Genomic DNA, 15333 nt, shown 5'->3' with positions numbered 1-15333 from the left:
AGTAACAGATAATATTTATCAACACATTGATGTAAGAGAAGAAGGCAAAGAAAACGCATTTTCCCTGGGACATAGTTTATGGATAGGCAACGAAGAATTTGAAGACTTAGATGAAATAATTGCTAGACACGTCAATCCAATGGCTGCATATGCTTCGGAATTATTAGATTTTAAATATTATAAAACAGACGTCGAAGGTATAAAAGATAAAGCCGAAGAAATATTGAAAGAGCAAAAGAAACAAAATCCGGGTGGAATTCCATATATCATATCTGCAGCTAAGGTAGGATCAATGCGAAAAGTGTTACATGATAAATCATAAACGTTTCAGTAACTTTACATTTTACATTTTACATTTTAGAATTATCCAGGAAAATTTCTCCTTTCATATTTACCTAGGATTCGATGCCGTCATGAATACATTAGCGTTTCGCCAGACGGCTTTAAATTTAGAGGACAAATATTTAGTAGAGTAAACGATTTATTCCGTTGGTTCAAAGAACATTTTAGAGATCCAATACCTGGCCAATTGACACCAGGCACTCCACACGGTGCTTTGACTTCCAAAACATCTTATCATGCTACACCTGGAGCAGTTACAGGTACTTTTTTTTGTTCATTAGTCATTATTATTATTATTGTTATTTGTATAAGAACATAAACTTTATTCGTATACATGTTACGTTTCAGGAATGAGTCAAGATGCAATACAAAGGGTAGCACAAAATTTACCACATCACATGTTGCATTCTCTATCGCAAGTAGCAAATCAGACACCGCATCATTACCCACCACATACTCCAGGAGCAACAAGTACTACAGCTTATGGTGGAATGCATACGTATCCAAATACACCTTATACTCCTTCTGGACAAACTCCATTCATGACTCCATATCAAACACCCCATCATACTCCACATCACACGCAACAGACACCAAATCATCATCAAGGTCAATTCTTACATCCAGTATCATCATCGATGCCATCTGTAAATCAGAGATCAATGCGATCTCACAGACCTACTCCATCTATGTCTACGCCCTCATCTGGGGATGCCATGGATTGGAGTAAAGCGGCAGAAGCATGGGCTCGTTTAAAACAATCCACTCCACGGGGAACGTAAGTCATTGCTATTTATGATCTTATAAGATCTTTAATTATAACAAAATTCTCTCATTAAAATCTCATTATAATTTTTTTCATTTTCTATTTTAACAGTGCCAGTACTCCAAGGTATGAGGAATCTAGGAAAACACCAAGAAATTATGAAGATTCCACTGGAAGGACAACTCCAAGAAATAGAACTCCGTCTAATCGCACGCCATCCTATAAATCACCACGAGGCACACCATTTACTAATTCTAGTCCACGAAGTATGTCTCTTAGTGGAGATGGTACTCCTTTATACGACGAAAGTTAACCCGCGAATATAGTTAAGATTAAATTAAAGCATGGATTAATGAATGATTAATATGTATAATTGATATAGATCTTCATACATTTTTCGTGTATTTTGTATAATGGCTGATGATGTGCATAAATATATATGTATATATGAGTGTATGCGTGCGTGTGCGCGCGCGCATATGTGTGTGTATGTGTGTATGTGTGTATGTATACTCGTAAAATATACTATATAATAAAAAAGATTTTAATCACAAGTAGTAATTATTTCTCAACTATTTCTTCATTTTGATTAAAATTTTACTTTAATTCTAATTCGTGTGTATGTAATGCTTTATTTATTATGAAAGTACTTCAAGATGTAAAACGGAAAGAACGTTGTCTTCATGGAAAATCATCGAAACCAGTTTTCTACCTCTTCTCCATATTCGGGAGCACATTTTTTAAGCCTGTATAGAGACACACAACGGTCACTACTTCCCACGCGTTCAAGCATTCGTTACAAGAGGCGCAGACATGATTCATCCGGAATGAATTTTTTTTTGAGATTCAACCGTTAACTGCCACGAGAAGATACAATAGTTTTTATTTTCTTCTAGTATAATAAACATGATGGCGTCGTTAGAAAAATGTAGATAAAATGTAGATTTCAAAACGATCATCAAACATAATATATGATAGTTTAAGAGAAAAAAAAGAAAAGAAATATTTTTCAAATGTTTTAACGCGCAACAGCTTGTGGAGAAATTTGTTTAACAAAAACAGATATTAAACTCTTCGAGTATGAATAAAAAAAAAGAAGAAAAAACAAAAAAAAAACTACGTCAATGCGCATGTATTATACGCGAAAAAAAGTCGTCAAAAACGAAACGTTTTGACAATCAAAGAGCAAGAACTTAGAGAATTATCTCCTGCTGAGTTTTTGAATACATCAATCATCATTGAGAGACAGAAATCATTTCGCGCGTAGGAACAACGTCCGTCGAAGTGTTTACCGCGTGTCAAGTTTATACGTTTAACATATCATTCGAAATTCAAACGAGCCAATGAGAGTACGAGTGTTAAGTGGTGTCGTTCCCGGTGGCGTTAGGATCGCGGACATTGACCAATCGGGGTCGTTCGTATTTTCAGAGCTTTCATCGGTAATCGCGTGTGTGTTCGTACGTGTAGCAAATCGGAGGGCAACAGTGGGACACAGGCACGTTACGATAAAAGCAGCCAGCGGAGACGGACGAACGTTCAGATCACAGTGCATTATTGACGAGAGTGCGTGCAATTTCTTCTTTATTTTTCCTTGTCAAAAAAAAAACTACAATTATCTCGACGAAACGAGCTTTTCATCATAATTCATCGTTACCGTTGAAATAATAATTTCAAAAGGTAAGTCCAAAGAAATAAAATAGTCCACGAAGTTTGAAGAACGACAGTGGCGTCGTAGTTACGCGATCATTTAAGACAAAGAGATTCGTTGATTCCTTTACTTCCTTCCCAATTAATATCGTTCACTTTTTCCTTCAAACAACTACGTACAAATCTTATAAAGATATTCTTGTTTTGAATGTAAACGTTAATATCACGATCGGTTTACTTTATATAATTTATAAGAGTCATGATAAGTGTTAAGAGAAATGAGAGAAAGAGAGACGGACGATGTAACGAGGGGTTGCACGAAGCTCTTTGTATTACATTTTACTGAAACGCTTAGCAGCGAACGTATTTGCCGCGTCGACTGGACAAAGAAAGAGTTCTCACTGGATTTCTAGCTTTTTTATCTTCCGAGGAAACGATCGATTCTTTCGTAATGTTGATACGCGACTGCAGTGTTCCTTTCGTTCGATTTGTACCGTAACACTGCGGCACGTTTCCCGTTGCGATCATGCGTATTAGACACGGTCATGACTTTCTTTCTTTCTTTCTTTCTTTCTTTTTTTTTTTTTTTTTTCTATACCTTCGAAAGAAAGGATGTCCTTCTCATTTTCTTTTCTTTCTTGTACTCTTTTAAAAAGACAGACGCCATTAAACATTATATACTCAAGTTCAAGTACGTACTTACTAATCTGTCCATAAAAGGAACAACCATTCCCTTTCAAGTTTTGTTTTCGATCATAGCTATCGATCATTCTTTTCGAAACCATATACATGACATTATTCTATTAATTGCGGAAAAGATTTCAAGCCAATTGGAAACGAATCGATTATCAATGAAATTAATAGGAAACGATTGATCGAATATCTGTTTTGAATTTTATCTTTAAATATATAAATGTATGTACATACATGATCTTCGAACAAAGAGACTTCTTCAGTAACACGATAAAGGGTAATAAAAAAAAAAAAAGCATTACACAGAAAGTGCATCGAAGCGAGCAGGCAGTACAACATATAGCGTCTTTATTTCTCAAGCCAATCTCTTTGTTCGCCTTCGGGTTTTCACACGTTGAAGAGCTGGAGACCTCGATGGCGTCGGTATAACACGATGAAGGACAGGCACAAATCTTATTATGTTTGTACATGTGTCCTTTATGTATATGTAGGTTTATGTTTTTCTATGTATCTGTGCGTAGTATATGCGCATATGAATATGTATGTGTGTAGGTGAACTAGCGAGGGTAAAGGAAAAAGAAAAAAGAAAAAAAAAAGAATATACGAAGCTGCAGGTAGTATAGAGTAGTCCGACGGACATGTTTTAATAACGTGACTTCCTATTCGTTCACAATCGATATCTAATCAACCAATGCAATTTTACATTGCAGGTAAACATCTAGCTATGGCCACCGCAGCAGAATCACCCATCACCAACGAATGTAAGTCGAATAATAACAATAATAACGAAAATAAGATGTTTCACGTTATTATCTCATTGTCTCAATCTCCTTTATTTTATCGATCTATCAAATTTTATCGAGCTAATAATACGATTTTATTCGATCCATCGTCGACGTGTTCATGTAAAACGTTTTTTTTTTTTTTTCTTTTTCGAGCAATAACATCTTCTATTCGCGTTAACGAAGTTTTAATTGGTATTACGAGCGATGTCATCGCGATTTTATCGCGAAAACAAATTATCGAGAGAATATAATTAGCGATTCCCTTTTTATCGAGAAAGAGAGGGAAGGTTTTAAGAAAAGAAAAACAGAAAAAAAGGCTATGCAATGATGCGCAACGAGTTTCCAGTGAGTCGTCGATGCGTGGCGACTTTTCTGACTAAGGATCCTTAATTAGAATCAGACAATTTAGGTGACGGTAGGAACACACCCTAAAGACTGCAGAAAACACTGCGTGGATAGTCGCTGCAAGGAGAGAGGGGGAGAAGGTCAGAGCCCTCTATTGGTGTCCTCGGAGGAGTGCAGGCTACGTTTTATCGTGGCAACTGCAGTACGAGTCGACTGCAGTGGCTGTACGAGTTGGCCTATGCCTGTCTCTGTTTGCTTGCTTGCTTGCTTTTCAGGGGTTCTCATCCTTCAGTCAGAATGGACCACACAAAATGTCGTTAACCTTTATCGATTCGTTATCAACTACTTGCTTTCCCAGTCACCTTCGGCGATATTATTAACGGACACATTGATGTTACTACGAAGAACCAAAGTTATCTTCGTAGCTGACCTTTCATATCTTTGATCCCGATCTAAAAATCTAAAATCATAGGAGGAATAGAAGACGAAGAAATGAAATGAAATATTCGTCCACGAATAAAAGAAATGATGACTTTTTTGTTCAACCTTAGAACAGAATATCGAATTGATTTCGAGGACGAGGTATATATCGGTCGCATTAAATGGAATTCAAGACGAGTGCTGCAGTTCTGGCACGTCTCTTTCGAGGGGTCTCAGCTGCTGAAAGTGAGACGCGTATCGATCGTAGGAACCAGAAATAAAGACTAAGGAAAAAACGAATGAGATATCCGGCATTATGTTCTGAACGTGACAAAGTCGAGTTAGATAGTTAGGCACTTAACATTCAGAAAGAGTACCGTTTTTATATTCTTCAATCTATCAAATGGTTCCTTTGATATCATATTTTATTACAAATTATTATATGAATCTTTTAACTTCGTTTTTTAAAATCCGTAAATCTATTAAACTCGAATATGTTAGAATAATCAAGAATATCTTTTATTTGTATCGAAAACAATAGGGCCTCTGGTCTTGTCATGCGAACAAACTTGTAAGTTTCCTTCCATTTGAGAACGAGTTAGCATGATAAAAATGTGTAACCTTACTGTACGACAAGACGCGTCTCTCTTTTCCTTTTCTTGCTCCGACTGCTCTCCCAAGTTTTTCAACGGTTCATTGCTTTGTGGAATCCAATTAAACGCTAACGACGCTATTCATTAAAGAAAATGTCCTAGTCCGTTGTTGATGTTGTTGTATATACTTTCTATCGTTTTTATTACATTGTTCTTAATCGTTTTTGGGAGTTTTTGTTGAAACGACGAACACGACATTCGCGAATAATTTCTCATGATTGCATGATCCGCCTAACTCCATTTTGCTTACATAATTCGATCGATTTATTGAATATCGTCGAATGGAAAAGCAAGCAAACGAACAAACAAAAAGTGAAGTAGTTTTATAAGCCTAACCTATTTTTTTGTAGCTTTACTTCATTCGAAAGAACTCTGATAATTCGAACTAATTTAATATAAATGCTGAAGTAGGCTAATCTAATTGAGAACAGAAAATATTTTATAATGTAAGTAAATACTCTTCGCGTAAATGTTTCGGTAAATTGATTTACACGCAACGACTGTTATATATATATCCTATAACTTTTATATGACGTGTGTGTGTGTATGCGCGTGTGCGCGCGTGTGTGTATGCATACGTATACATAAACGTACAAGTTGAGAGACAAGTTTACTACCGTCACGGTAGCAGTTATCGTAAATATGTTACTCTCTTTTTATACGTAGTCGGGAAAGTACGAGCTCGGGTTCTAAAATTTCTCCGAGTTCAAATTCATCCCTTTGGAATAGCAATAAATTCTTACGAAATTAACGAATCGACTTTTTCCAAATAATCCAACGATCAATCGTTGCGTTCTTCCCTTTGTTTTCAAATCCAATTATCGTTAATTTGATTAAAAATTCAAATCCTCTTCGTGTTTCCAAGAAAACAAAAAAAAAAAAAAAGAAAAAAGAAAAGGACAACGCCCAAATGTTGTCATACGGAAGAAAAATTTTAAAGAAGAAGAAAACCAAAAAGGAAGAAGGAAAAGAGGGTTGACAGTTCACTGCCAAATACGAAGCCCCTCTAGAAATCTTTTCGAAAGCGTGCGCGAACAAGTTGATGAAGGAGAGAAGAAGAGGGTTGAAGGGAGGGGATGGGTTTTACGGAATAGGGGACGAGAGGAAGGGTGAAAAAATTGCGTACGAATTCTACTGTGGTACTTGGGTGACTCTCACAGTAGGCAATAGCGTAATAGAGAGAGGGGTTGGTCAGACAGATGGTATTTTACGGGCGCACGTAGTCCTTCCACACACGTGCCTAGCGACCGGCTAGGCTGGATCCATAATATAGGCATGTAGAAGCCGGTACGTCGGAGACCCGTTGGTAGCCTCGACGCAGAGGCGTCGTTCTTCACCGATGGAGGGGTTGGTTGCTGCTCGGGTATAGGTTGGGCTTCTCTGAGCGGGGTGGTTGATGGGGCGCAGAACGCCAAGGTGGGTGGATATTGAGCGACGCCGGGCGTCGTGGCGCACCGTGTCGGATCAGTCGCCCTCCAGCCACCGCCCCAGATACGAGTTTGGAGCCACTTCCGGCGATCCGCTACGCTGGTCCGACGTGTCCTCTAACTCTTTCTCTCTTTTTCTCTCTTTTTCTCTCTCTCTTTCTCTGTCTGTCCATTACTTTTTCCTTTTCTTTCTTTTTTGTCTATCCGCTTATCTACACCTATATTTCTTTCTTTCTATTTTTCTCCCCTTTTCTTCTTCTTCTTCCGTTTCTTTTCATCAAGAAACATACGCAACCCTCCGGTGACTTTAGAAGACACAGCTGAGAAAGCAACACCAGAAACATGCTTATCGGGCTAGTGCGCGACTCGATGCTGCAGTGCTTCTGTCACAGCTGCAAAGCACCTTTGGATATCGTAGGTGAGTGTCCGCTTGCCTAAAGATTTTTCATTATCTACGTCGTATATACAGAATTATTGGGAATGTATAATTTCGATCGGTGGAGATCTTTTTTATTTTACTAAGATAACTTGTGACTCTGTGATTTCTATTTTTATCGTTACTATGATATATTTCAAGAATCTGTTTATTCACTTGACTGCCAGGTGTAATTTGATGTTATGTTATAATTACTTTTTTGAGTTATCATTTCAGTTTGCTTATTTGATTCTTAATCACGGAAGAACGTGGTGAAAGATTCTTTCCTACCGCAGTCCAAGCTGATCAATATTTCGGTAGTATTATCCCAGGTATCTAGGTACCTGCAGCGATCAATTTTCCTTAACCAACTAGTACCTCTTAAGTGTACCTTTGTGTACCAACCTCCGGAGGATTTCTTACGTTCTTACTTTAGAACCATTTTGAATTCTTTATCGAACGCTCCCTTTTCTCCCTTTTGTTTATTAATAATAAAAGGATTGAACTATTGATACGCAGAGATAGTTCCCTCGTAAAACTTTCATTGTTTCAAATCGAACGTTAACTTTTGATACGATCTATTCTTGAACTTAGCAGCAGAGTTACCGGATTTATTATAGCTGATCTTATCAAAATAAAATCCAGATATCAAAGGGAAAATCCCTGCGCACGTGCTTTTACACGCGCTTGTCCCGAAAGTGACGAGGGTGCGGCCCAAGATGGCTAACGAAGTTGCCCGATGCTTCAAAAAATTGCATCGATTTCCCGATAATTACAATTTGATATATCCCAATGATATTTTGTTATTATTATTATTACTATTATTATTTACTCGAAAACGTAATAACTCGACGATCACTTTCTCAATGGTCTTATCGATTGTTGTCAATTTTTGAAGCGGGACAAAGGAAGGGTAATGCGCCCTTCAAGAAGCCCACTGGAAAAGGGGCGCGAACCAAGCAACCGAAGAAAGTGAAGTTTATTAGTAAGTACATCGTACTGCAGTCATTACTAATCACACATTTCACCATAATTTCTTTTTCCTCAAGTAAATCATCAACTATCAACGTATCGTCAAATCCTGGAAACTCGTTACGCACAACTCTCAGTTCATAAAATATCAAACATCGTGTTGCACGGCTAATGAATACTGCCCCCGTGAATATTTTATCTTTACGGGTAATGTTTGGCTGTCCGCCAAAACCAGAGGGTGGAAGGACATTCTCTTTTTGTTTGCTTCATACTCCAAAATAATGCGATCGATGTCGGGATTGCTTTGTTATAAAAATTTTCAAAATAGAGATTGCCTTTTCAATGACAGTCTCTAAAAATTATCCTTTTATTGGCCATTTTCGCGTCGCCGAAAAAATAAATCCAAGCAAAAACGGCTAATTAACGATATCGATCAGGTGCAATGACCCAGGCGATACGATTATGTCGCCGCAATGTCGCCGGAGAATTGCACGTAGAAATAGTCTCCTAGGAGATATATGGGGTGGTTGGGAGAAAAAGAGAAAGAAAGAAAGAAAGAGAGAGAGAGAGAGAGAGAGAGAGAGAGAGAGAAAATGGTTGGAGGAGAAGAGAGGTGGTGCGTGTGTCGACGCTAGACGTCGCGGCGCCTAGAGACAATCGTACGCCGTCCTCTGATCGATCCTTCCTTCTCGTGCGTCTGAGTCATACTTCCGTAACTACTTTTCTGTGTTAGAGCCTTTTTCTCCCCTCTCTTACCACTCCTCCTTCTCTTCTTCCTCCTATTCCTTTTCCTTTTTCTCCTTTTTCTTCTATTCCTGATCCGTGGTCGGCCATCTTTTTTTTTTCTTTTTCTTTTTGTATAAAACGAGAAGGAAAGACATCCTTGGCACGGTTCTTGCATAAGGTTAAATTTTAACGAGAGAAACGATCGATCTGAAATTTTCTTTCGCTCATTATTATAGCGACCGAAATACGATGCCAAGAGAAATCGAAGGGTGGTATTTGCTATGAGGTAATCTTGGCAGAGCCAACGGCACCAAAGAGAGCACCGTCACCACCCCACACCGGGCCGACTCAACAGATCCCTATCGAGGATAAGTTGAGGGAAGCAGAGCAAAGAAGATTCACCTTGGAATCTCATAAGATCGCAGCTCTTTCCGCGAAACTCAGCAAGATCGAAGAGGTTGCTCGTAAGAAGGATGAACTCAGCGCCGCATTCATAGCTGCTACTCGCGAATCCTTGGACGCAAAGATGAACAACACCGAAGAAAAGCGAGAAGCTCATATCGCAGAACTTAAGAATAAATTGAAGGAGCATGTAAGTTAATAATTTCAATTTTTCGCGCTTGTAATACTTCTTTTTTTGTAACATCCGTTAATCAAGATTATTTTCACGTACATATTGATCAATTACTTTTCTATAAAATTCATCAAATTAATTTTACTTAAATTCTCTTGAAAATTTTATTTTTGGAAAATTCACGTTTATGTTAATTTTAATTAAAAGTAGAACGGTCAAAGTACTTCGTCACAGAGGAATATTTCGTACTTTTGTCGCAAAGGATTAACTTTTACGAATTGGAAATATTTATGTAAGAAATGTTTGACAATTTATTAATTCTTTTTCTTTAATAATAGTTGGAGAGTGTAGAGAAGTCTCGTCTGAGTCTTGAACAGCAGACTGAAGAAGTACGATGCGCTGTCGAAGAAAAACTCAAGACTGCTGCTGCTCAACGCGACGAGAATATTAAAAGGATGTTGGATCGCCTTAAGGAGCATGTCAGTATTATGATCATTGCATTAAACAAATTTACAAAAAGTCAGATATTAATTAGTAAGACAACTTTTTGTCCTATCAAGTTCCATGCAGATCACGATAACTCGTTCATAATTGTAGGAGGAACAAGCCGCTCGTGTACGTCAAGGTATGACCGAACGTGTACAACAATTGGAATCTCAGATTCAAGGCAAGCTTGACCAAGCTCGTGAACGCCGAGAAAGTCTGGAACGCGAACAAAAGGAAAAATTACGTAATTACGTGAGTTATACGACTAATTTACCTATCATGATAATATTATTTCGTATTAAAAAGTTATAGTTTAGTTTCGAGCTCATCCTGGAAGGATTTCTAATCTAATAATAGCAACAACAAACAAACAAACAAACAAACAACAAGAACGGCATGCATCTCTCTTTTCTTATTTGCCATTAAAGTAATGTCCAACTTTCGTTCGGTAGAAATCCTTCCTCGTATCTATCCCAACTTTTTATGATACAGACCCTTTAAAGGGATTTGACATGGTCATTTAGAATACCGTGAAGATAGCGAAAGTACGTCAGATGGTGGATGAGTGTGCCACGAGAGATCTTCTGGTGAAAAAATTCGAATTTGACAAGAGGGTATCCACTGCGGAGCTAAACCGACAGCGAGAGATTCAACGCCGTGTGCAGGCTATTCGCGAGCATGTAATTTCCCTCCCTCTTTCTTGATTTTCTATTCTCATCGTGTATCGTCCTCCCCCTGTGATAAATAACGGCTTATTATTATATACCTTATGTTTGGTATTTATTCGTTTAGTAAAAATGACAGAAGTCTTCGTACAGGTCATAAGACAGCGATTTAATCACTTTTTTTTGGATTACTATTCTTTTTTCTCTCGCTCTTTCTTTTCTATTTCTTTTTCTTTCTCTTCTTTTTTTTTTTCTTTTTTTTGAGGGAATGTCGCAGCGCTTCGACACATTATGTTGCAGATTTGAGCCGTTACTATTCTGTATACATGACGCGTACTTATCATTTTCTTTTTCTTTTTTCAGCATGGCCATGCATTTGTAAATCACATGTGCGATGCATATATATACGTACCCTGCGTACATATACATAAATATACATTTCTAAAAACTTATGCACGAGAACGTCCAAGATTATCGAGAGACATCGATAAGCGGATAATCGATTTTTTTTTTTTATAGCATTCAACCATCTTGTACAGATACTGATTTGATATTACTTATTGAAAGAGGACGTTTCATTATCGTTCGTTCGAAAAGTTTTCATCCTCGTTCAATAAATCAATGTTAATATCCTACGTAAGATAGCAAACGTACATAAAATGTACGTTTGTCTTGATTGTAGATAGCATGATATATAAACATTAGACTAGTTAGGAAAAATAAACATTTTTAATTGTTACGTTAATAATGTGTACAATAGTCACGCTCGTTTTATTCTTTTTCTTTTTCTACAGGAGAAACGCGCAGAAATCGTCAGGCAGAAGAAAGCTGCTATGGACGGACAGAAAGGAAAAGGGGAGGATCAAAATATCCTGCCCGTCGAAAACGAAACTGCCAGTTCTGGCTAAATTAATTTTTATTTCTCAAAGTCTAAGCCTTCTCTTTGATAAGCCTCCCTGCGTGTACTCGCAGAAAGAATCGTTCGCTGGCGCGCCGTTTTGTCGACTGAATATTTTTATTTATTCAATGAGTTTCTCAAGATGACAGACTTCATTTCTTTGTTCTTACTTAGTATCGTAATTACTAATAAGAATGAACTCTACAAACGAGAAAGGACCGCAATCGAAATTAATATTTAATATAGTTACTTTTAATTTACATTGCAATTATTATCTAATTTAATTTTATTCAATAATAATATTTAGATTAAATATTAATTCTTTTTTGCGATCCTTTCATAGAATTCATTTTTATTATCGGATTACGATATTAAATAACTTGAAACAAATGAAAGATATAATCTTATTTGTCATCTTTAATTATTCAATTAATAAATAAAAATTTTTAGCCAACAAGGCGGCTTAGACTTTGCGTTAATTGTTTTTGTGTTTTTTCTTTTATTTCCTTATCGATACGTGCATAAAACACTGCCTTCTATCTTTCTACGATGTTGTTCTATAATCTAAATATTATTATTTTATGAGTTTTACAAACAGATCTTATCTCGAATAGAATTATGTGTTACAATGTATTAGGTCACTTTTTTGCTTGCACAATCGAGAAAATAAAAAACAAAAAAACAATACAACAAAACTAACCACGCGCAGAGTATTTGACGTAATTCTTTTTATTTCGCTACGTCTTAAGAGTATATTTTGTTTTTTTTTTTCTTTTTTATGGTTATGCTATTGTTACTAGACGTTTATTAATGTTTTCTAGCCTTAACGATTATTTTTTTACCGATTAATGATTAGAAATTACATGCGTGATAATCACATTGGCTGTTATCTCTAACGACTGAAATAATTCAACGTTTATATTCGTAACGTCATCGGAGCTTTCATTCTCAGCACACGCAGCTTTTTCTTTCGTTTTTAACTTCGTTTTTAGAATAAATAATAGATAATTATTACCGCTATAGTTAGATATTAAGTGATAATTGCGGCCATATGTGTGTTCACATACCATATATATTGACGTACATATGTGGTATGTGCCGACATATAAGCACATTTATAACATATATATATATATTATAACAGTGCTTTATACTAGGCTTGAAAAACTTGAAACCATTTTATACTCGATCATTGTAATATTACTGCGCTAACAGAACGACAACATTCACAAATATATAGTCTAATTGAATATGATAATATGATGCTTCTGTGATGACCTAATTATTTGTCAAAATGTGTAGTGGCAAAGTGAGAGAGTGCGCGAGAGAATGAGTGAAAAAGAAAAGAGGAAGGAAAAAAAAACGAAGAGTCAGAGTGAAAGAAAGAGATTCCTCTATGCTCGTATAAATACCGTGGCTAGAGGGTTTATATCTTTCGTGTTATATATCATCGCTGGAAGGGTTTTTTAAAAAAAAAAAATCTTTAATAGTAATACGAAAGATTTATTTGATCTGAAACAACATTCTTCAAAGGGCTATTGCATTTTCTTCATATATATATATATATATATATATATATATATATATATATTTTCTTTTTCTTTTTTATATAATAGTTTGTTAACGATTTCGAAGAGACAAAAACGAAAAAAGAAATCGTAACGTAAAGTTTAATCACAGCTCTGGTCACGGTATTGTTACAAAAATTGCACGGGTACAAAACAAACACATTTGCAAAAGTGATAATGAAACTTAATTGCATTCATTCGCTCTTAATTATTTCTTTCGTCCTTCATACCATTTTCGCGAATGATCTTTCGTAAAACTTTGAAATGTCTGTTACGGAATTAGAAAAATTTACAAAGGATTTTTTGCGACGAGCGATTTACGATATATATATATGTGGTACAGAGAATAAATACGAGCGGATGGCGAAGAGTGAAAATTTTTATACGCGAGTATTTTTTATTTTAAAGATGTCGAATATTATCATTTGTTCCGCGCGACAGACCGAAGGAAGCAACACATTCTCGACGTTCGTACAATCCTGGCTATATTTTCCTTCCGAATGAAGCAAGAAACAAGTGACCTTTATTTTTACATATGTAGTTATTGCAATCTTTTGGCGTAATGTAATTCGATAATGTTTGCACGTGTGCGTACGTTACGATTCTTTCTTAATTTGTTTCTTTTTCGTTTAATTTTTCGTTATAATACGTAAATAAAAAAGTATATATATATAAATATATAGATTATATATATATATATAGACCTATATAGATTTCTACGCGATGATATATATATAGTTATACAATGTGTGTATGGTTTCATGTGAGCTTTGGTATTGTCTCTTAGTGGCACAACGACAGAAGCAAGTTGAGATGCGAGAAATTTAAAAGAAAAGAACAAAAAAAAAAAAAGAATAAAATGCTCGATCATATAAAAATTCAAAATCATTGAAAGGCATTTTTTGTGCGATTGGCTGCCTTTGAAATTAATTTCATTTGTGTCGAAGATTAATATGTGTTCGGAAGAAATCCTGGTTGTGTGAAGTAAAAGGCCGTACCTACACGCAACATATGTATATTAAATTTATTTCCTATACCTTATCATCTTTTCCTATCAAAACAATCAACGTTAAGTTTTCTTTTCTCCGTTTATAATCAATTAACAAGAAATTTATCATTTCAATTCTAATTTTACGTTCTGAAAGATCGTGCACCCAGCTCCGTTCCTTATATAGATTTCTGCATGAAAATGATTCATTCTAGACTAGCTGGAAAAAAAGAAAATACTATTTATGTCTATCGGAGTCAACGGATGCGTTACGACGCAAGCGTCTACGTTGATTCGAGTCAACGAAGACACGTGCTATCATCCGTCGATAAAATAGTTACAACAAACATGTAGACTCTATTTTTACTACTCTGATCATACTCGGAAATAGATGAAAGGTAAGAAAAAAAAAAAAAAATAACCTTTATTATTGTTGCGAGACGTTCGACAGTCGCAAATTCAACAATCTTGAAAGGATCTTTCAACCTTTTATTTTCTTTTCGTTCTCTTTTTCGAAAGAACAATTTCCGACGGAACATTTAACGATATTTTCATAGGTTATAAGAATGGGGTTCGAGCATTTCCTAAAACGTTCCTGGCTGACGTCACAGATGGTGGAATGGCCGAAAGCCAAAGGCTAAACGAAACGACGGGGCAGAGGCTTTAGGATGCGAGAGAAGGTAGAGGGCAAATGGCTGCCGCCGCGGGTGAATAATAATGCGTAGACGCGAGAGTAGGAGCGAGAAAAATTGCGTTTAACCGAGTGTACGATGTTGGTGAAGGGTCGCTTATGGGATAGGAAGAACCGGAGGCATCATGGGAAGAAAAGCACCAAAGCCGCGGCCGGTAAGTCGTTGCTTTTTGGCTACTGAGAGAGAGAGAGAGGAAATCCGCGAAATGGTTCGGCCGGCGCACGACGAGATAGCCCTGCTGCGTACCTTGCTCCCTCCAGTTCGTTTTCCA

The 15333-nt window shown here is 36.5% G+C and overlaps 3 protein-coding genes across 7 annotated transcripts in view; all 3 read left to right on the top strand.

The window, feature by feature from the left end:
• Window positions 1–1604, top strand: part of LOC122628002 (transcription elongation factor SPT6) — a 6971-nt gene extending 5367 nt beyond the window's left edge. For 2 of the 3 annotated variants that reach the window (XM_043809764.1, XM_043809766.1), the window contains 4 exons: window positions 45–283; window positions 362–602; window positions 691–1120; window positions 1220–1604. In XM_043809764.1, coding sequence (XP_043665699.1) covers window positions 45–283; window positions 362–602; window positions 691–1120; window positions 1220–1421 — 1112 coding nt within the window. In that variant the 3' untranslated portion in view covers window positions 1422–1604. Of the gene's footprint in view, window positions 1–31; window positions 284–361; window positions 603–690; window positions 1121–1219 lie in introns of all 3 variants that reach the window. The other variant, XM_043809765.1, reaches the window with a different exon arrangement.
• A 989-nt stretch (window positions 1605–2593) lies between these two features.
• LOC122628041 (uncharacterized protein At1g10890) lies at window positions 2594–13072 on the top strand. Of its 3 annotated transcripts, XM_043809856.1 has the most exons (9): window positions 2596–2785; window positions 4159–4209; window positions 7361–7496; window positions 8392–8478; window positions 9428–9783; window positions 10104–10244; window positions 10363–10503; window positions 10776–10931; window positions 11711–13072. In XM_043809856.1, the coding sequence occupies exons 3-9, from the start codon at window positions 7421–7423 to the stop codon at window positions 11822–11824; spliced, it is 1071 nt and encodes a 356-aa protein (XP_043665791.1). In that variant the 5' UTR covers window positions 2596–2785; window positions 4159–4209; window positions 7361–7420; the 3' UTR covers window positions 11825–13072. The 3 variants fall into 3 exon arrangements, with proteins under 3 accessions (XP_043665794.1, XP_043665791.1, XP_043665793.1); XM_043809859.1 differs by lacking the exon at window positions 10776–10931 and having other exon boundaries at window positions 2594–2785; XM_043809858.1 differs by lacking the exons at window positions 7361–7496; window positions 8392–8478.
• A 1898-nt stretch (window positions 13073–14970) lies between these two features.
• The window catches only part of LOC122628005 (nuclear factor of activated T-cells 5-like), a 30208-nt gene continuing 29845 nt past the window's right edge, over window positions 14971–15333 (top strand). The window contains exon 1 of the mRNA XM_043809781.1: window positions 14971–15216. Coding sequence (XP_043665716.1) covers window positions 15141–15216 — 76 coding nt within the window. The 5' untranslated portion in view covers window positions 14971–15140. The remainder of the gene's footprint in view (window positions 15217–15333) is intronic.

The sequence above is a fragment of the Vespula pensylvanica genome, chromosome 3 (genome assembly GCF_014466175.1).
Source record: "Vespula pensylvanica isolate Volc-1 chromosome 3, ASM1446617v1, whole genome shotgun sequence".
In the NCBI taxonomy this organism is placed as follows: Eukaryota; Metazoa; Arthropoda; class Insecta; order Hymenoptera; family Vespidae; genus Vespula; species Vespula pensylvanica.
The sequence above is the reverse complement of the archived record's forward strand: the minus strand, read 5'-3'. Positions and strand labels throughout refer to the sequence as shown.